The 21,246-nt window shown below is 38.8% G+C and overlaps 2 protein-coding genes and 1 long non-coding RNA gene across 6 annotated transcripts in view; 1 reads left to right on the top strand and 2 right to left on the bottom strand.

The window, feature by feature from the left end:
- Nucleotides 1-3,334, bottom strand: part of TDRD9 (tudor domain containing 9) — a 73,886-nt gene extending 70,552 nt beyond the window's left edge. For both annotated transcript variants that reach the window (XM_027674081.1, XM_027674082.1), the window contains exon 1: nt 3,109-3,334. In XM_027674081.1, the coding sequence (XP_027529882.1) occupies nt 3,109-3,260 (152 nt within the window). In that variant the 5' untranslated portion in view covers nt 3,261-3,334. The remainder of the gene's footprint in view (nt 1-3,108) is intronic.
- A 1,827-nt stretch (nt 3,335-5,161) lies between these two features.
- On the top strand, nt 5,162-9,139 carry ATP5MPL (ATP synthase membrane subunit 6.8PL). 3 transcript variants are annotated; one of them, XM_027674078.1, is made up of 4 exons: nt 5,162-5,266; nt 6,878-7,001; nt 8,091-8,111; nt 8,948-9,139. In XM_027674078.1, the coding sequence occupies exons 2-4, from the start codon at nt 6,878-6,880 to the stop codon at nt 8,965-8,967; spliced, it is 165 nt and encodes a 54-aa protein (XP_027529879.1). In that variant the 5' UTR covers nt 5,162-5,266; the 3' UTR covers nt 8,968-9,139. The 3 variants fall into 3 exon arrangements, with proteins under 3 accessions (XP_027529879.1, XP_027529880.1, XP_027529881.1); XM_027674079.1 differs by lacking the exon at nt 5,162-5,266 and adding an exon at nt 5,347-5,451; XM_027674080.1 differs by lacking the exon at nt 5,162-5,266 and adding an exon at nt 5,513-5,870 and having other exon boundaries at nt 6,876-7,001.
- Nucleotides 9,140-15,775: 6,636 nt separating this feature from the next.
- On the bottom strand, nt 15,776-20,272 carry LOC113963178. Its single transcript, XR_003532673.1, has 3 exons — nt 17,905-20,272; nt 16,259-16,282; nt 15,776-15,829 (listed from the first exon to the last, which is right to left on the bottom strand). It is a non-coding gene; the product is annotated as an uncharacterized LOC113963178 (long non-coding RNA).
- Nucleotides 20,273-21,246: the final 974 nt, after the last annotated feature.

The following is a 21,246-nucleotide window of genomic DNA, read 5'->3' as shown; positions in this document are numbered from 1 at the left end:
AAAAAATAAGCCAAGTGCTGAGAAAATGCCGTTCACTAAGGCCTTACTTTGTCCATTTTTTCAAAAACAGAAAATGAGGGGTAACTTTGAAAAATATGAGCACTTTCTCCTGACCAAAGTACTGTATACTTTCTCTAGTTAAAAAGCAAAGAAAAGCATAGAAAAAACAAAGGTTTAAGAGCAAGAAGCTAAAGAAATTAAACATATTTTAAAGAAATGTGTTAAGTTTGGCGCAACATGCTACAAAGAGAATCTGTTCCTCAGTTCACCAGCTAAGACAAGCCATTTTCTAGAAATTAGTTTACCCTCAGGTTTCAGCTCCATCAGACAGGAGCAGGATGGCTGTAGGGCAGTCATCACTTCCCTGCGGAAAATCACTGTCCAAGAACTCAACTGCTTCTCCAGGCACTTTTTATTTATGGTCTATATGATTAACACGAGGTGCTCTGAAACTATCATTCCTTACACTAACTCAGCCATATTTGTGACATAGGAAGCCAACACAAACCACTCTGGTGACAGAAAGGTGAGCAGTAATAATTCCAGAGAACAGAAATGTCTCCACCTGCACAGGTGTCAGGCAGAGCAAACAGTGTGCAATGTTTCTGGCCAAAGCTACACCTATGAAGTGCAAGAAATGAAAGAGAGAATAACCACCTCTTCCACACTTGAGCCTTTAACTATCTTAATGTTAACCACAATTGTGTTGATAACAAGGAAAGATTTACAGGGCTAAATTTCTTTTCCTTCAGTTAAATGTAATCTGAGGAATTAAAAAGTTAATCAGCAAGCTATTTACGGATCAGAACTCTAGCCACAATTTCTGTGGTTTCTATTACCTTCCCCTAACAAGCTCAATTACTAATACTGCTATCCTAGAAGCAGTTCAGAAAACAAAGTAATCTTAAAAGCCTTGGAAAATGAGGCATCATTGGTAAAGAATAAAACACATTCCACAGTTCTTTTTAAGGGAGATGTGAGGCTTTTAGATGCCATTAGACAATCTCAGTAGCATTTTTGTAAAATACTAACATTTGTGTGCAATAACACACCTGTTATTACCATTACCAATTTGGTACTAAACCCACAAAATTTAGACAAAAGTGGCAGGCAGAGTCTCCATCAATAAGTGTATATCCAACTTGAAATAAATACAAATAAGCATTTGAAAAATTTGAAAAAACTTTGGTTTTGATTTTCCCAAGAAACAAATCAAGAGTTTTGAAAGAAATATTAAAATAGATTTTTATGCCACAATCAGCCTCAACAAAATGGAAATTCTTTTGTTTTCAGCTCTTCAAACTCAGTTTCTTAAGAAGTCAGTGAATAAAAGACAAGCACTTCCTTTCCATCTAAGCACTTGAATCTAAACCTCCTCAAGAGTTTTCAAGTTTTGAAAAAACACTTTAAATGTAAGCACGTTCCCAGAACCGTGAAACAGAAGCATGTATGGAAACAAAACACAGCTAAGCAAACATGCCTTTTCACACAGGTTCTGTCAATTTTGTGGCAGCACATACACACCTATCATCTACACTCATAGATTTTATACGAGTTTATTGCTGAGAAGTTCTGTCCACACTTACATAAATGGTCCCTTAGGATGTATATCCCCTCTCTCTCCCCCTAAAATGGGGGGAACCCAAACCCGTAACATTAACTTTTCACTGTTAACACAACTGTCAAACCCACAATTAGATTATCTGCTAAGACTTGTGAGTGGAAAGAGATATTTATCCAACCAAAGACAAAGATTTGCCTCTGTGTAGGCACACAAGGCTTCTCCTGTGTTACTTGATATATTTTGGTGGCTTAGTGCTCAGTTGGGTTCAAGAATCTCTTGTCAAACACTTCTCACGTACCACAGAAATGTTATTTTTACCTAAATAAAGACTGAGAAGTCTCAGACATCTTGTACATACTGGATTCCAGAATTATATTCACAGTGAATAACCTTAGAGAACTATTAAATTTTGTCTGGTCACTTCTGAAAAATTTTAACTACCTGCATAAAATCCAGTAGATCTCAGTCAGATTTGGAGCTTGATAATGGCAGCGCTTTTACATTAAAGGATAAAAAGGGATATTTTGACGTGTCAGTTTTATCCTTTACTCAAAGCAAGTCAGAAACCAACAGCCTCAACAGTCTCTGCCGAGCTATCAGAACACATGTGGTTAAGACATTATGCAAAAGGTTCATTCCTTCTCAGAAGCCAATGTACACCCTTTAAGAGAGTTCCAGAAACCAAGCAATCTACACTGCTGTCCATCATATAGGCTGAAAAACACAACAAAACAACACTCACTGTAGACTGTACCCTCCATCTGATTTTGAGAAAGACTTTACTGTATGAAAGTGCATACAAAATACTTTTCTATGGTAACCACGGATACTCTAACGAAAACGGATCTAAATACTAAGATTAGCATGCAAGGCCACACCACCTTCCAGTTTAGGCAGCATCCAGGGGAAAGTATTTTTTCAATATCCAGACATTAGTGAAAACCAGCTGTACCTGGCTGCTATACAGATACACATTAAGTTCTCCTTGGCCGTAAACTCTGCCATTAGAGAATAAAGCATTTGCAAGGAGTGATATGGGAAGATACCTCAAATTAGCTTTCCCCTGGTAACTTAAATGCTTTAGTTAGGTCACTACAGCAATGAACTCTTGAATCTCATTTTATTTATCATTTGCCAATGGCAAAATTATTCAGTTAATACACCTGAATCAAGATAAACTGGGTCTTTCCTAAGTGTTAGTTTTTCAGCAAGACTTGCTGGAGCTGCACACTAGTGCTAACGCACTTTAAATAAAGCAAGCAGCATGTCTAGCGATGATCAAGATAACTGAGAAAAGTAACAAATCAGAAAGTAACAGAAGTATTCAGCCAAGAAAAACACATCTATCCACCTGGGCTAGAACCACAAACAGGGGTGTTAGGCTGGAATCCAACAACTGCACACCCCGAACCCAGGTAGAGCAGAGGAGCTAGAAGAGGCTGCCCAGACCCGGGGGAATGCCCGGCACACCCGGAGCCAAGGGCACACAACAGAGAGGAAGGACGGACACCACCAACTACAGCAGCGCAGCGCCCCGCACTCACCCCGCAGCCGTCAAGGGCTCCTGTGCGGGTTGGCGGGGGCCAGCGCACGGGGAGGCGGCCTGCGCCTCCTCGCCCAAGAGCTCGACGGCGGTGACGGCGCTGCCGACGGTGAACCAGTCGCGGATCTGCTCCGGGGTGAGTTTCCGCAGCATGGCGAGGGACGGGCGGCTCCCGGCACGCGGCTCCGCGCCAAAGCCTCGCGCCGCCGCCCCGGCCCTTCCCGCCACGCGCGTGCACCCGCCTTCCCGCCCTCCGCCCGGCCCCGCCCCCGGCGCGTGAGCACAGCTGAGGGCCGGTCCCGGTGCCGGTCCCAGCCCCGCCCGGCGGGAGCGATGCCGGCCGGCCCTGCCCAGCCAAACCAACTGTGGCTACTGCTCGCGTTCCTTCAAACCACCCCCTAAAACTTATAACAGCCTTACGTGCCATAGGAAGGCAAGAGGTACCCACGCAGACCAGAATTATATGTGAGGATCGAACGCTAAAGCTTGCCATCCCTATTGGGTCATATTGCTCAGAAGAAGAATAGGAACTGAAATAAACATGTCTCACTGAACTTCCCTGGTTTTTTTGTCATTCCCCTTCTGAAATAACTGAAAACACCTGTGTGCAATTTGTTAAATCAGATAAATACAAAACAATGCAAACAGAGGATAGCCCCTTACTTTTTTCCACATAATTGGAGAATGTATGGTCTCCACACTGAATCCAGTGCAGTCACTTGGTTGACTGCTCTGGAACTGGTACTGTCAGGTAGGTAAATACAAATCTGGGATGTATGTAGAGAGATGAAGATACCACAGCCTCTGGTTGTTTAACATACCAGCCTCAAAATCCTACATTAAAGAAACAAGGGGATATTCCTCACAAAAATGTAAAGAGATTTTGAATGTTCTAAATGAAGGAGGTGAGGTATGTGCAGTATTTCATTGACATAAGTTATGATCCTCTATTAAATGCAAAAAAGCCCCAAGTAAGATCCAAGAAGACTTGCCCTGTGTGATAATGCTCATATTTAGCAAATCTATATACTTGCAGATTATGTAAATCACTCAGTAGGAAAGTAAATGCAGTTATGATCCCACTAAAGAATTTTAACATGAGAAAAGGGTCTGAGCTTTGCCTTTCCTTCCCAGCCATGGGAGGCTGGGGTAGTCATTTCCCCTTCACACCTGAGTGCTACTCTAGAATCCCAGTTGTCCCATCCCTTTCCCGTGCCTAGAGGAAACAGCCCACAAGGCACACAGGTGCATCAGCCCTGCTGAATCTGGCCCAGTGGTGCCTCCTGCTTCTCCAGGACAATCTATTCCCTAAGGGACACACTACATAGACTTGTGACAGGCCCTTTCTGGCATTGTCCTGGTGCAGGACACCTGCTGTGCTTCTTCTTGGGAAGCAGGACTGAGGTGCAGGTTGGGCAGGACACTGCAGCAAGGTGCATTAGGAAGAACATTCCCAGCAGGTAAAGGGAGGCGATCCTGCCCCTCTGCTTGGGCCTGGTGAGGCCACATCTGGAGTGATGTGTCCAGTTCTGGACTCCTCTGTTCAAGGGAGACATGGAGCTCCTGGAGCAGGTCCAGTGGAGAGCTACCAAGATGATGAGGGAACTGGAGCACCTCTCTTATGAGGAAAGGCTGACAGAGTTCAGCCTCGAGAGGAGACAACTGAGAGGGGACCTCATCAATGCCTATAAATCTCTAAAGGGTGGGTGCCAAGAAGATGGAGCCAGGCTCTTCTCAGTGGTGCCGGGCAATGGGCAGAAACTGATGCACAAGGAAGTTCCACCTGAACATGAGGACTAACTTCTTTAATGTGCAGTGACCAAGCACTGGAGCCGATTGACCACAGAGGGTGTGGAGTCTCGCTCCCTGCAGATACTCAAGAACCGTCTGGACGCAACCCTGTGCCACGTGCTCTGGGATGACCCTGCTTGAGCAGGGAGGTAGGACCAGATGCCCCACTGCGGTGCCTTCCCGCTTAACCCATCCCGCGATTCCGCGGGAAGCGGAGCCGGAACGGCCGCGGTGCGGGAGCGCTCCGGTCCTCCGCGGCCATAGGGGGCGCTGCAGTGCCCGCTCCCCGCTCGGCCCTTCCCGGCGCGCCCCGCGGCGGCAGCGGACCCGTCCCGTCCCCGGCCTGACCTTCGCGCTCCGCCGCCACGGTGGGTCCGGGCCCGCGGGACCAGAACGGTTCAGGGCGGTTCCTGCCCCTTTCTGCCGGGCAGCGCTCGAGGGGGTATCGTTGGTTCACTGGGAAAGGGGAGGGAGGCGCGGCCGGCGGCACTGGAGCTCCGCCGTTACCCACCGCCCACCCCAGTGCTGAGGGTCAGGCCTCGGGCGGCCGCAGGTGCCCCGGGCTGAGGAGGGGTATGTGACGGGGAGGGCAAAGAGACGGCAAATTCAGCGGTGTTCTGGGTAGATTTCAGAAAAAAATAGCCTGGACGACGTCTCGCCGAGGCCTTGGGGAATGGTCTCTGCCGGGCTTTAGCAAGGTGTTAGCTGGAAAGAGCACCGCTTGTTGCTGTGTTTTGTAGTAGTGTGGTGTAGAAATCTTTCTTTTTACTGTGTCTTGGTATTCTGCTGTAGCAGAGTGACTGTGTTCATCTGAAACTGCAAATACTGGAAATTTAAGGGGAGGTGCAGTGTCCTTGATAGTGTTGGTGAAAGCACGACTCTGTTTCAGGAACTCCGGCCACAGTAATAAATTTGATTGAAATGACTGCCCGTAAACAAATAAAAGATTAATGTGGGTTTGTCTGTAATTAGGCGTGAGTTGCCTCAGCGTTGCTTTCATTGTTTAAGAAGCACCCAGATCTCTCCAGCTGTTTTGGCATTGGCTGCCCTCTCAATGCTTTTCTCTCTGAGGCTTTGCCCAGGGATGCTTTACGTTTAGTAATGGCACGTAAGTGAGTGAGCATTACCTCAGAGAAGTTTGCCTCTGCTTTTCTTTCCTGGGACTCTGGTTTACCACATACTGTCTGTGTGTGTGTATATTTGACTTTATGGGGTTGTAATAAGTGTAAATAGTGACTGTTGGGTGAAGTGCTGTACATAAGGCAGTAGAGCATGTGGCATTTTAGTGCAACGTGGTGCAAATGTGAACTAACATTTATGGGAGTTAGGGTAGGCTTTATTCTAAAACATCCTACAGTTTTTTGTTTGTCTAACAAAGCTGCTTAGAGAGGAAAAACCGCAATACTGACAGGCTTCTTGTTCTTGGGGCATATTTTGAAAGTCAAATAGTCATGATAAAGCATGAATTCGTTAGCTTAACATCATTTATTTTGCTATTTTGAGTAGAAATTATCATGCTGGAAGAGACAGCTGCGAGGGAGGGAAGCTAAATTGGTAGTGCAAGGAAGGAGCCTCTCTGGCTTGTCTGGAATGAGACTTTTCTCCTGAGGGAATCTGGAAACATTAAAAAAAGCTGTCACTGATAGAGAGAGAGGAATTGCTACTCTATAAATGCTCTGTTGACTCATCTTTGGACCCTTTCATCAGCTGTAATTTATTTTTTTTTAGTATTGTGTTAGCCCATAAATGGTAACTTTAACTCTGAATTTTCATTGCTTTCCTTTGGAATCAGTACTTTTGTGTGTTTGGGGATATTATTTTTTTTACCTGTAAACTGCTGCGGGTATGTATCAGGACTCTGTGTGTGTGTATACATAAAGATAGATATACTGATATATGTCTGTATATATATTAAACATCCAGAAGGTTAAGAATACAGTTGCAAAACTTAGCATGACAAAACTTTTTATAATTTTCAGATGGTCCAGAGCATGATTCCAAAGTCATGGAGAGCCATGAAATTCTACTTCACTACTGTATATCAAGAAATATGGGTTGGTGTGGCGTTAACAGCTTATGTCTATTACAAAATTTCATATGGGGGTAAGTTACACATTACAGTCTTCATTAGCTGTTACCTTATAGATCAGGTTTATAGAAGACAACAACTGCAATAAATCAGTCAGCAAAAAAGAAATTAACGTTCTTACTTAGGGCCAGGTCTTTGCCATAAAAATTTAGAAGTTTTAACTTGCCCATTGTAGAAGGTTACACTAATAAAAATACTCAAATACCAGTGTAACTGTGCCTACATTATGAAGATCAGGAAATGTAGGAACTGGTTTTAAAAACGCACATCTGACTTGTTCAAGATCTGAAAAAAACACCCCTTTTTAAAAGGTTTTCTCATGTGAATTTTTGAGAGTGTATTTTGGGCTGGTGCACCTCAAAATGCAAGTTACATCATTGAATGTGACTACGTATGTTATTTGTTGACATTGGATCGTTTTCTTAGAGAAAGAAACATGGTGTCTTAAAGATCCATGTTTTCAGTTTAGGCTATGCTAAAAAAATCCCAAGTCATACCCTTTCCAATGAAATGTTACAAGCTGTAGGCAAAGTCAACAGGGAAAGGAACCCCTTGCTGTGGGAACAGCTGAGTGATATTGCCTCAGTATTTTTCCAGCTTTGTCCAAATAATGTGTATGATGTCCAAAACTGTTACATTGCACTTACAAGATTAAATAAATATAAATAGTTAAGCAGGTAGGAAAAAAAAAAGGTTTTAAATTTTGCTTTAACCTTTAATTTCATGGAAGATTTTAAAGCAAACATATCGCTTTGGTTTACATCTGTATGTCATTTATATATATATATACACAATATCCATATGTTATGTAAAATACTAACAATCCGTATACATTTCTTTTGAATTGTAGTAGAAGTCTTGGTGGCTACAATTCCTAAATGCATGGAGTCTTGATTAATTTAAAACAAACAACTTCTAAAAATCAATATAAAGTTTACTGAGATGTATCATGGAAAGTACATGTTTTGTACACTTACTAAATCTTGTTTGAGCTAAATTAGCAAATCATAAGAAGTATAAGCTAATTTTCTCTGCAAAAAGTAAATAGGAAATAAAATTTTTTAGCACCATTCAGCTTGTATTTTTCTTATTTTTTTCCCCAGGCAAAAAAGCAGTGGCAAATAGTAAGTATTAAACATCTAATACCTTGTTTTATTTCTTAAATGAGTGCAATAAAAATTAGCTCAGAATATTTTACATAAGTTTGGGGGTCAAGTTACGAATTTAGAAAATGTTTAAAGACTACTTCAAAATATGTAATTTTGATTTGATGGTTTTATAACCTAGAAACATTGGTAAATCTGCACAGATGTTACCTCTGTCTTAATCTGTCTTTTGCATGGATTTTAAGAGTAGAATGGAAGTTGTATACCTTGACTCTGTGAGGTAGGAGTTCTTATAAATAATAGTAACAACCATTTAATTGAATTACTTAAATCAGCATGATCACAAGAGTAGCTGCTATTATATTTTGAATTTGTATTTTTGTACTTTATAAAGTAGTGTTTAGATATTGATGGACAGTTTCTTCTGATATCACACTGGAATTTATTTTTTCATGAACTGCTGTACCTCAGTTAACTGTCTGCACATGAGAGATAATCCATTTGCTCCCAGTTTATTTGTACATGTAAATGTTATCTACGTTTTTAAATGTGTAATTAGAGAAAATAGTGCCCAGTAGACTTCAAGATAACACTATAAATAAACTTCCATTGTGAAAGAACCATACCAAAACTAAGGAAGAATGGATGTTTGCTCATAATAGTGCTTTAAGACTTGCAGAAGAGGATTTTTAGTATTGGACAAGTTTATTAATGTACATAGTTCAAGGGTTTTATTTGAATTGCCAGTTCTTGTGCTCAGATGTAGGTACAGTTGTCTGTTGTAGGATCTGTACTACATTCCTGAATTGATCTGCTTTACTGTTTGAACAGTCTAAATCGTGTCTTTGTTTCAGAGTCCTCTGGCCATCATTAAAGACCCCTTCTCTTCTTGGAATATGAATTTGGTTGTTCGTCATCTTTACTGTAAATGAAGCAAGTCACAACCCTAGGGAAGTTACTCTAAAACTGTACCTGATCCATCTGCTGTAATGGGAGAAAGAATAAATCCATTGAGTCACAACTAATTAAAGATGTTGGACAAAGTATGCTGAGTGTATTGTTAACCTAATTTTTAGAATAAGTATTTTTTGTTTTCTACAGTTCTCCCAAGTTCCATGTTAAACTTTTTCAATGGTATTTTGAAAAAGACCAAATTTTTACAAGTACTTAATAGAGTTATCTTCCTTTTTTTTAATTTTTCCCCTAATGAAAGCTTTTTTGGCTATTTAGTTTAAAAATGTAATGTAATAGGATGCCAAGTGTGAGTACTTAAATCTCAGCTGTTTGTCAACTTGTGGTGCAATAATCAAGGGTACAAAAAATTTTTAAAGCCTTACTTTTTTTTTTAAAAATTCTTAGTTCTAAAGGATTTAAAATCAAAAGCTGTATTGTTAAAAAAACATCACGCAAAACACTTACAGATGTTATTTAAAAGTACATTATTGACAACTATCTCTTTTGTCCTTCATGTTCAGTAGAACTAAGGAATTACTCTGAAAAGCTCTTCCTTTAGTCACAGATTTTGCAAAGGACCTGTATTGTGTAAGAAAATCGATACCTCATGGGCTTTCATCTGCCATTTGAGCTTGTGAAATCTCAGAATTTAAAGGGAATAATGACATCACACACTGGGCAGCAGTTAATATGAGCATAAATAAATATTCAACTGACTTCAAAGAGTTTTCCTTTTTCCTGAAAATTTAGAAGTCACAGTGTTACTGAGATGGGTCATAAGTGGTTTTTGCAGATAACTTGTAGAAGTAACTTCATAGCAAGTATATTTTGGAGACTCTAGGGACCTATGCTGTCTTACAAAAATCAGAGTTCAGAACTATACATACTGAATTCTATACCACGGATACATAGGGTGTAAACCAAAATTGGACTTCATGTCATGTTTTGTTTAAATTTAGCCTAATCTGCTTTTGAGAAGATTAAGAGGCTTAAGTCATTTTAATGACTTAATGCTTACGTACATCTTTTTAACTACTTCACTGAAACATCTTAAATCTTTCCGCTTGAGTAAAGTTTTGCTTTTCAATCTCTTATTGCAGTATCTGGCCATAACTTTGGAATACTCAGGAACTTGATAACCCTACCTGCTGATGGTAAACATTCCAAACATTGTGTTGCCTTTAATTTCTTCAAAATTTATCCTTATGCTTAAGCTTAGTAGCTGTACCTACTGAGTAGAGTAAAACTACCAGTCTTATTTCTCTGAAAGCTTTTTTTACAGAAAGCAGGTATAGCCTTTGTAAAGGTGACATCTGTCTTTCATGCATTTTTGACATTTCTTCCACCTCCCACAGTGTTCCTTGTTGTGTCTTCCCTTGATATATTTTAGCTGATTCTTTAATCATTTCTGTTTGGGTTTTTCTGTGTTTCCTCACCACAGAAGAATGAATGAGAAGTAGGAAGAATTCACTATTTGGGTTTTTTTACATAAAAAAGCAAAAGCATCCAGAAGAAGGGAACAGAGAATGAAAACTAGAAGAAAATTGGGCTTCAAATGAACAGATAATTACCACTAGGCCAGTGGTAATTGCAGGGTGGGTGAGTTGTGGTGTACTTAATAAGCAGGAGATTGAAAGTTTATGCCAGGTAAGGAGCAATATGTGCATTTGTAATGCAAATTTATGATCACTAAGTTATAGTTCCTAAGATACCACACATACTTCAAATGACCTGCTTTAGCAATTTTCAATTACAGAGCTGAGGAAAACAGAGCAGGGGAAAAAACATTAATCACTGCAGGATTTGCTTCACCTTAGGTAGAACCCAGACCATTGGCACTGAGGCACAACATGCTCTCTGATCTCCTGGGTGTTAGTTGAGAGGCAAGAAGAGCTTCTGATAACCTGCCTTTGGAGCACGGTTAATTGCACTTTTAGGTGAACTTAACCTGATTCAAGTCTTAACTATCTGACTTGCTTGATTTTCTAGTAGGGAAACAAAGTACATAAGGGCAGCAGTGTCTGGGTTATAAAAACAACAGTTTCTACTGAAACAATGCCATCTGCAACTGGATCTTCTGTTGGTACTTCTCTGTCAGAAATTTCTATGAGCTACAGAATATTCCCTCCTTTGTGATTCTGAACAGAAATATCTGCAGGAGATAGACAAAGTAAGACTGCTGTTTATGTTTCAATAGATGTTTTGGGTTTTTTACTTGAGTATCATACAGAAGGAGGAAATTCAGTCAGTGGCCTGACTCAAAAGCAGAAATCAACACACCCATAACGTGCAACACCTTTAGTACTATCTATATACTTCCTGCTTCTCTTTGCTGAAGAAGAGCAGGTAGTGTAAAAGACAGTAGAGGAAAGATAGCTAAGGCATTGTGAGGGCCACTTCATATTTACAGTGTGGAAGGAGCAATTAATTTTGATTGCAGCACTAGCACCTGCAGCGTAGCCCTAGGTAGAGAAGCACTGCAAGGAGTACCCACCCTTGAATTGAATACTCTTCATTTTAGAATATGGGCCTTTTTTTTTTTTCTAATTTAGCTAGGGTGATTTCTAAAGCTAACTTTAAAACAAAAAGGTTTTCTTGTTCCAGGTAAGTGTCTATACTGACAATACTCAGCTCCTGAACAAACCAATTTTCTATGCAAATGACTATGTAAAATCAGGACTCTAATCCAAGGAGGTAATATTCATCATGATTCACAGCTAAACTCTGGTGGAGGATATGCCTAGTGCTCATTGGCAGATCATGTTGTTTCCATTTAGCTGCTGCCTCTATATTGCTGACATTTCTAAAACAGAGGATTACATTTAAACTTTGTGTAGTAAAATAGTTCAGCAACTGCATTTTTTGTTTGCTGCCTGTGACAAGGCATCAGCAGTGACAAAACCTGACTGTTTACTGCCTTTGCCATGTTAGTGGAACAACAAACATCGTAGGGGTTGAAGAGTCTTATCCAAGTACTGCAGCACCATCATGGCTAAGTTTTGCTGTGGCACTGGTAATTTGGGTTTCTTAATACAGAACATGACAGCTCAGCAGTAGGAAGCTGTATTAATAATGACAATGCTAGTGCAAGATATGGTCTTTTTACAGTACAAGTACTTCTGTATTTGCTCCTCCATGGTGGATCTTATTTATGTCTGGGATTTCTCATTGGATTTATGGCTCTGGGATTTCTTGGACATTTGTGTTTTCCTACAATTAGGAATCTCAGAGTATCTCCTGCATGCTAATAAAGTATTGTGGAATACTCTAGGGGAGCAGCAAAATACAGTCAGAGCCAAGGAAACATTAGTCACAGAGCCCAACCTACTTAACCTCTTTAATGGCTAACTTGGAAAAAACCCAAATGTGTGTTTATGTTAATTTGGAGGATGAGTAAAGCTGCAGGAAATGATCCAAAGTAACTAAAACAGCTGAACTAGTCTCCTGTTTATCTGAATCATGACAGCAAACTGTACTACAAATACAGCCCGATACAGAGCTGGTATCTACAAGTGTATTGTACTTTCAGTCCTTAAGGAAGGAAAACTATCAGGTGCTCATTAGACACAGGTGATTGTGTGTGACATCACCACCAGCTGGCTGAAATGAAACCGAGGAAGTCAATGTGTGAAATCTCTATTGTTCCATTCACGGAAATCTGTAAAGCCACTGGGAAGGAAAGAATAGTAAGATGGAGATTCCCTGAGGCATTAAATATGTTAGTTAACAATTTCTTAAATGGAGGAACAAGAAGTGACAAGATAGTGCTTGAACAGCAAGCTCTGTGAACTATAATTCCATGACCTTTAGCAACTAACATTTAGCAGCTAATATTCTTTTTAAGAATATAAAGCCACATGACTCTGATTTGGTAATTTATGAAAAACTCATAAACAAGACAGTCTTGTAGTCTACTGCACTGCTGCAGACAAAGTGCTTGGAAACAATTACTCTCTCCTAACTCAAAATGAACTGACCACCACAAGAATGGATAATTTGGGAGTTTAAATTAAATTCTGCTAAGGGTACTATGTGTCTTTGGTTGTAATTTAGCAGTAGAAATCTCTGGCAGCTACACCAGCTTGTGGCATTTCCACCCTTACACCATAGTGCCTTGCTCTTTATAGTTGTGCTGATACAACTATTTGTGAATCAGATCGGGCAATTTTTTCATAATTTTATGAGTCTTACCCTCTCAAATAGCAAAACAAGCACTTGTTGGGACTTTTTCCATTTTAATTTGGACACATCTGATCTTGTTTAAACCAAAGCTGCTTTATAACTTGCATTATAGCATAACAGCTTTTTTTTTTTCTTCAGAAAAGGGGCAGAAGAATCAGAATTCCTAGCTTCCCATTCACTCACTCAACTTCCCTAAGTCATTGTGTCCCTTGCAATAATGCAATGCAGGTTTCTTCCTCGCATGCAGCTACGCACATGATCAAAGTACTGTCTCTCCAGTAAGAACTGTCATCACTGTCAAAGTCAGAGGAATAAAAAGAATGCAGAACCCCACCCTGTATACAAATCAGGAATGTCAGCTTGTGCTTCAGCAAAGGCAGAGCCTTGCTTCCTTCCTCTGGGACAGCACATGGATTTCTCGAGTTTATACTATCACTTAATTATATGGACAAATGAACAAACAAGTAGGGAACAGGGAGAACCATTGTATGATGATATCCTAGTGCTTAATACAAATTTGGTAGTGGTTCATCAAATCAAATCATATTATTGGTTTTATTGGTTATTATAAAATGAAAATATGTTTTATTATTATGACCTTCAGAATCCTAAAGCAATATTTTTTAATTGACATGACCTTTAACTATTTTATATCCATATCATAACAGTACCTTTGGTGATCTGCCAGGACAGACAATAGAGATTTCTTCAGAGCTAATGAAGTATGTTTGCTAGGAAATGATAATGGGGATTTACGTGGGTGGTAGAACTAAGAGCAGTATACTGAATGAATCCCATCTGTGGTGACTGCTGCCTACACAGACTTTTTCTGCAGTATCAGTTGTAGTCTTCATTTCTTGTTTTAACCTGTTGTGTTTAGCATGCTTTTGATAATATTAAGAATTACCGCAATTAAAGGGGAATTTTTGAGGTACAACGTAGAAACTGTTGTGAGATATTTCATATGGAATGCTGTGTAAACAAGCAAAATGGCAGCGATAAACTGAACACAAGCAGAGTATTATGGGAGAAAAAAGGAGAAATTAATAAAATGGACTAGAATGTGAATAGGCATTTGATAGGGGACCAAGAATACAGGGAGGGATACCCTTCTGGTGAGGGGTCTAACCGAAAGCATTTCCACTTTTATAGTTAACTCCATTATTTATCTTGAGGAGATATAAATGTATCAGTCTCAAGCTATACTTTTTTCCAGCACTATTAGAGACTCTACTTTTCATGCTTCAGGTATACCTTTCAATTTAGTGCACTTGCACAGAGAAATAGCCTCGTTTAAATTCTCTTATACCTGACATTACAATTCTCTCCTTATAATCCTGATGTTGTATTCCACATAACATATCACATACAGTTTGAAAGGAAAATTCTTTTGGTTCTGGTTAGGATCTCAAGACACTTCTTTAAAATAATTAGCTAAAATTTAAACTCCGCATTCCTTTTAGTAAGCTAAGAATTTCAGTCATACCAATTTTAACAAAGGATCTGACTCTTAAATAGGTGTCTAGGTGTAAATAAACACCTAGACATAAATACTTTTCAGCATACTTTGATTTAGTTAATTCTTTTGGAGTAATGCAACTAGAAAAGGAATCTTGCAAAAAATACTTTTACCTTGCTTTCAAATTATGGTTTCTTATTAATTCTATCACACCTCTTTTTAAATTAAGGCTAGTAAGTTAAACACCTACTCAGGCCTGTCTAGGAGGACAGAAAGAGAAGGCAAGAAAAAAATATTTAGAACTTTCCCACAGCAAATGGAAGAAACAGAGAAAAGATTCAAGTTACTTTACCTTGTGCTGTAGCTTGTTCATTTATAGAATAGAAATACTGGTTTTGAATTTGAGTCATAAGCAGTAGACAAACCTTTAAAGTAGCATCTAACCATCCCCCAGTAAGTAGGTTATTATTGGGCGTACTCCTCCGTGATGAACACGCTCCTTTCCAGCCTTTTAAATCTTCCGAGGTTCAGCTTCATATTATGATAAATTCTTTGAATAAATCAACCTAAAATAGATTCTAAACACATACCAGTGATACATTTTTTACTGTCACTATTTCTAGAGCTTTTCACAGAATGATTTTTAATAAGGTTCCATCAATGCCCTACACAATTCATCTGCCTTTACTGTTGACATTCTTCTATTTATGCAGCTAAGAATTGTAGTAATTGTAGTAAACCTTGTTGTAGGATCACACTAGTAAAAATAAAAATTATTCAGAAATGTATTTCTGGAAGATTACAAACCAGGGCACTTGGAGACAAAATCAACTTGTCTTATTACGGAATCATAGCATATGCTGAGTTGGAAAGGACCCACAAGGATCATCAAGTCCAATTCCTGGTCCTGCACAGGACCATCCCCAAGAGTCACACCATGTGCTTGAGAGATTCATCCAAATCCTTCTTGAACTCAGGCTTGGTGCTGTGACCACTTCCCTGGGGAGCCTGTTCCAGTGCCCAACCACCCTCTGGGTGAAGAACCTTTTTCTAATATCCAACCCAACCCTCCCCTGACACAACTTGAGGCCATTCCCTTGGTCCTGTCACTGTTCCCAGGACTAGAACACTGTTGCTTTACCTGGAAAAGGAATATTTATACAAACAGTTAGAAAAGATGAACCTTAGGCATCAGTAAGGCACAAAACCAGCATTTTTATTTTTGGAAGATGGAAAAAAAATCATTGCAAATGTCTTAGATTGCATCTGCTGGCCAGATTAGCAGAGTGTTGATGCTGTTCTATCAAAATGCACTATTAAAAATGTGTCTGTGGCAGAAAAACTCAGATTTACAATAAATTGCATACACCTATAGAGAAGACAGACATGCTCTGACAATTTTTGGGAATCAAAAAGCCCAAAAAGTTATATATACGTGTGAGAGAGACACAGCGCAGAAATGTTGTCCATAGAGGTGTGTCTTAAATCAGAACCATATCCCGTTTCACAGCTGCAATGGTGTTTAATTTAAACAGATTCAATACTGTATTTTATTTTTGAGGAAACTTACCTTATGTATTCTGATCTGTAAAATCTGTGAGGAATTCACACACAAAAAAAGGGTAAAGAATGTTATTTTCAGCAGAGTAGTCATAATAATGTAGTTGTTCAAATACTAAGTATAAACAGGTATTTTTTTTATACAGATTTAATTTGGTTTATAATTTTTTCTCCTACTATATGTGAGCATTCTGCTCAAAGGCACGTTTTCCTCACTAAGCCTCCTTTTCACATCAGTTTGTCAGTAATTGCTAAGAAATACCTTTCAGTATATCCCTGAAAGAGAAAATACTTGAAATCACTTCATACAGGAATCTTTAAAAACACTTGAGTACTTGACTCACTGAATCATGACTGAGATACCTGAGAACAATTTTAGACTTACAGTAAGAAATGAAGTAGCTGGACTCAAAACATGACCCATCCTTTCTCCCCTCAAACGTTAGCCAAGTGATACACTCACAATAGCATATAAATAAAAAGAGTAAAGAGTGAAGGACTGACTTGTTTCTCTATCCCCTTGCTAATTAATGTTTCAGCTAAAGACCCATCATCTAGCTTGTCTCAGATACTTCTGCTCATCATAAGCATATTGAAAATTTAAGAAAAAAAATTTTTGTAATGAAACATCTTGAGACCCCAAATTGTTATAAGCTTTAAGGTATAAGCAGAGAGAACATCTCCCAGGACATTTAAGTTTTTGTTTTCTCCGCCCCTTTGAATATAGTTAATGGCTTCATTGTTATAAATTACAGGGGAGCAGAACAAGATTTTCCATGTATAAAAATGATGGCATGTCATCTGTCTTATAAGACTGTATCTTCTGTAGCTACAACATCAAACAATACCTGTTGGTGTAGGAATTTTATAAGACTGGATAGCAACACATTCCCAATGAGGCCACAGCATTTTCCACTAAGTACACTCTTTTGTATCATGTGTATGGGATTAGGAATACAATTTATGTTATTGTTTAAAGAAATTACCTCTCTAATCCACCAAAGGCAGGGCTGAAACACATGACGTACCAGACACCCAAATCCCCGGGAAGGGCACACAGCTATGCTACACACACATAATGCTTCACTCCTGCTTTAATTGTCACGCTCCTTTTCAGAATGATGCACTGAGTGTTGGGCTATGGAAACTTCAGAACATGAGTCACCTAGTCCAGCATACATTACTTTAGAATATTACAAGGCAGTGATGAAAAAGTATCTTTCCCCTGTTCACGTGTCTCAAATACTGTATACCAAACAGACATCAAAGTGTTTCCTTTAGGTTATTATTTGTAGTTTATTTATCTCTGAGCAGGTTTGGTGGGGTTTGAAATGCATTGGCTGTATATGAATTCAAACATGGCAGCATATGACTATTGTTCAGCATGAACTCCTTATTGCTGCAGCCTTAGCTTGATTCTGGAATGAAAGGCTAGTTAAGGCCACAGTAACAAATTAAAATACCTTGCCTTTAAATATACACACTTACTTTACACAGTATTTCACTAAAGAGTTTAGGGTCCTGCTGTGAAACTCCCCTTAAAACATTGTCTTTTTGCTTTGTATCATCTGTCACACACCACTGCAACACAGCCACCATGTTAACTTCCTGGCAAGTTAGAAGTACTGATGTGATTCAGCTTCTAAAATTGCTTACCTACTCAGGGCCAGTTCCTCCTGCCTTACAGCAAATGCAAGTTTTGAAAGGAGAGAGTTGTATTCTGAAATAAAGTAATTAACTCATTTATTTAGAAAAAAGACATGATTTTCTTTTAATACACATACACAAAGAGCCCTGACACTCCCACCCATACTCACTTTTTAGAGATTTTATTCTGCTGGTTGTGAGGAAACTCATCCTAACTGTAGCCATCCAAAAATTCTGCTCTCTAACCAGAGCTAGTCATCCAGGCTCCATCTTAAATCAACACAGAGATAGGCACCTTCAAAGACCAGGAGATTTAGATAGCGGGATGAGTATCTCAGCAGAACTGCCCCTCTACCCTCCCCATCCCAAATTATCTGTAAAAGGAGCCTAGATGACTGATTGAGACTACACGCCTAACTTCTAGATTACTAAAGATGGATAAGATGGATCCCACCCTAAATGTCTGACCTCTTGACACTGTTCCTGGCTATAAATAGCAGTATCTGTTATTTAAAATAATACCACATGAAAAGAAAAAGTGTTAAATTAATTCAAAATAAATACTTATTTTCCTGTGACACTTCCAAAGCGTGAAAACATTTTCCTATGGTCTAGAAAAGCATCTTAACAAGTGAATGCAAAACTGGAGAACACTTGAATCTCAGAAGGTAGGAAAGTTCATTTTCCTCCTTTTGTCTGTGCATAAAAAAGAAGTAGGAGAGATTCAGACATGGTAGTTTTAAAAACTTTAAAAACATCTACATTTGAAAATCTCACTGGAAGATACTTAGAAAACACAAGTAGGATTTGGAATTTCATGAGGAGTGCTTTTGAAAATTTCATTAGCCTCACAGCTGTATCTTTCAGAATTTCTACTTGTCCTATGAATAATGTTGTGCATGATCAAATGAGAGGTTTGACAATTTATTAACTGCAGTTAATATCCCTTTTTTCAATAAATCTAGGTTAAATACACACCATGTTTTGGTAATTTTTCTCTATGTACCCATAAATTTCAATTTCAATAAATTTAACAAAACGCTAAATGACAATTCATACATTTCAATCAAATTCCAATTTCTAGCTAAATACAATCTCAGCACAAATCTAAAAAACGAACCATACCATAACTGATAAGCAGTAATTCTGGTTTTTTTTAATCCTGTAAATTGAATAAAAAGTCTGTTAAGCTACAGTGGTTTCAATTTGTAAAGTTAAATAGAATCACTGGGTTTTTTAGGAGCCAAGGGGAGCGTAAAAGGTATAACGTTTCAATACTCATACCAACAAATAAACACAAACCCTTTCCTTTAGAAAAAGGCCAACAAAGTTAGAACACCTTTCACAAAGGAAACGGATTTGGAAGCAAATAATTTGGGTTCAGTATCTCTGGCTTTATCTGCTTCCATAACCAAATTCTCTTCCCTTATCTTCTTAGGCGTTCCCCAAATCCTGACTGCTTTTATGCAACCTCAGTTATCTAAGACAAGCAACTGACTTGTAGATATCATCAGTCCCTTTGGCCAAGCACCACAATTTCTACAAAGTTGGACCAGTCATTTGGAATGGAAATGCATGGCAACGGGGAAAAAAAATTCTGCATTATAACAAGTGACCATTTTCCTGCTCACAGTAAACAAAACATTTGTAGTTTTAAGTTGCAATCAAAAATTTTGTAAAGGCTGCTCTGTTTCTTAACTGCTAAAGAAGATTCTTCTGTGGGAGATGTTAAATTTACCATACTGCAGGTAGAAGTTTACGTCTTATACTTGTATATATTGGTTAATATTTTTTTCCTCATTTCTATAGAAAAATGGAGATGGGAAGGGATGAGACAAGTGGTGTTTTCCAGGTAAGCAGAAATAGGAGTAGAAGCAGACTTGCATATAAAGTATGTACGTTACCTTTGGAGACACTTCCTCTTAGCCCTCAGTATCCAGTCTGTCTGGTTGCTGCATTGGCTGAACCTGCATCTGCCAAAAGCAACACAATGTCGACAAACTTTTATACTAGAGGCCATTATTCCAACAGAGGAATTGCGTGGAGGAGTGCCTGCCTTCCCAGCAGCAATTGTCTACATCATATTCTCCCACTTTTCATTTTGTCGGCATTCCTGCTGTTGCAGTGGAAAAGTAATAGTGGGGTAATATTTACAGTATTTTAGTTTTTATTATTATTCACAGAAAACAGGGAAAAGTCAGATATCAAGTATACCTGCAAAGAATTTATAGACCATTGTTTAAGAATTGTTGGCAAAGAAAATTAACCTGGTCGATGAGAAATACTAATTTTTAAAGAATAAGTGTGACAAAAGGTGCACAATTCCCTTGCTGTTAAAATTAGGATTTTAGAATTTCGAGTTGAAAATTAGAATTACTACAAGTAGTAAGAGGACAAGTAAATTTCAAATTCATATTGAAATTTAGTCAACAAAATAACAGCAGTGAATAGAAGACAAAACCCCCACTGCCCCCCCTTTTTTTTTTAAGCTAGATGACTATAAGCACATTAAAGCCTGTTTCATTCAGGTCAGCCTAATTGCAGGGTTAATATTATTATTCTGAGTAGATCTTGGAGTTCTCTATGGAGTCTGAAGTAGCACAGTCTTGCCTATTTCGAAAGCTCCATGTGTGAGGTAGAATCACAGTCTACAAGAACCTGGCTATAATATTAGTGTCATTGCCAACAAGCTGCACTCCATTTAGTACTTGCAAAATAATGTTAAACTGGCAAAGTATTTCATGTGATACTAACAGATTTTCCCTGTTGGACCAATTTATTAAAAGAAGCAGAGGCTTTGACCTATCACAAAGCTGACACCTGAGCCTGCAAATACACTGACAAGGATACACAGTGAAATCTTAAGCATGTATATGTTAAGATGATTTACACAATTATCTGTTATAGAATCTTACATGAATAGGTTACACTTACCATACAAGCTCATATTTGAGATTATTGTGCTATTATCACTTACCCTCAAACACTTACACAAACATTATCTAAGCTCCTCAAGAACTTGATAAGTTATCATTTTTTTCACTCCTTGCTGAGATCTGTCATGGTGTTCTACAAATAAAATAACAAAGACTGGAAAACAGCCATTTACAGAAACAGTTGGAGCACTGGGTAGATCCACGCATGCTGTAGATTAGGATTTAAGGCTCACAGCAATATGAAATTTGTCTACATTGCATGTGTTGCCGTACCAACATATGGTGATGTTTTGACTCCTGGTTGAGCTTGGCTTCTTCCAAGCTGTTAACTTTCATCTTGCCGTTGTAGCTCTACAGAGTAAGAGACCAGAAAATGAAGGAACTAAACCTTACTTTCAAACACGAGACCAGATCT

Source organism: Neopelma chrysocephalum, unplaced genomic scaffold, assembly GCF_003984885.1.
Source record: "Neopelma chrysocephalum unplaced genomic scaffold, ASM398488v2 Primary Assembly neopelma1_24, whole genome shotgun sequence".
Classification (NCBI taxonomy): Eukaryota; Metazoa; Chordata; class Aves; order Passeriformes; family Pipridae; genus Neopelma; species Neopelma chrysocephalum.
The sequence above is the reverse complement of the archived record's forward strand: the minus strand, read 5'-3'. Positions and strand labels throughout refer to the sequence as shown.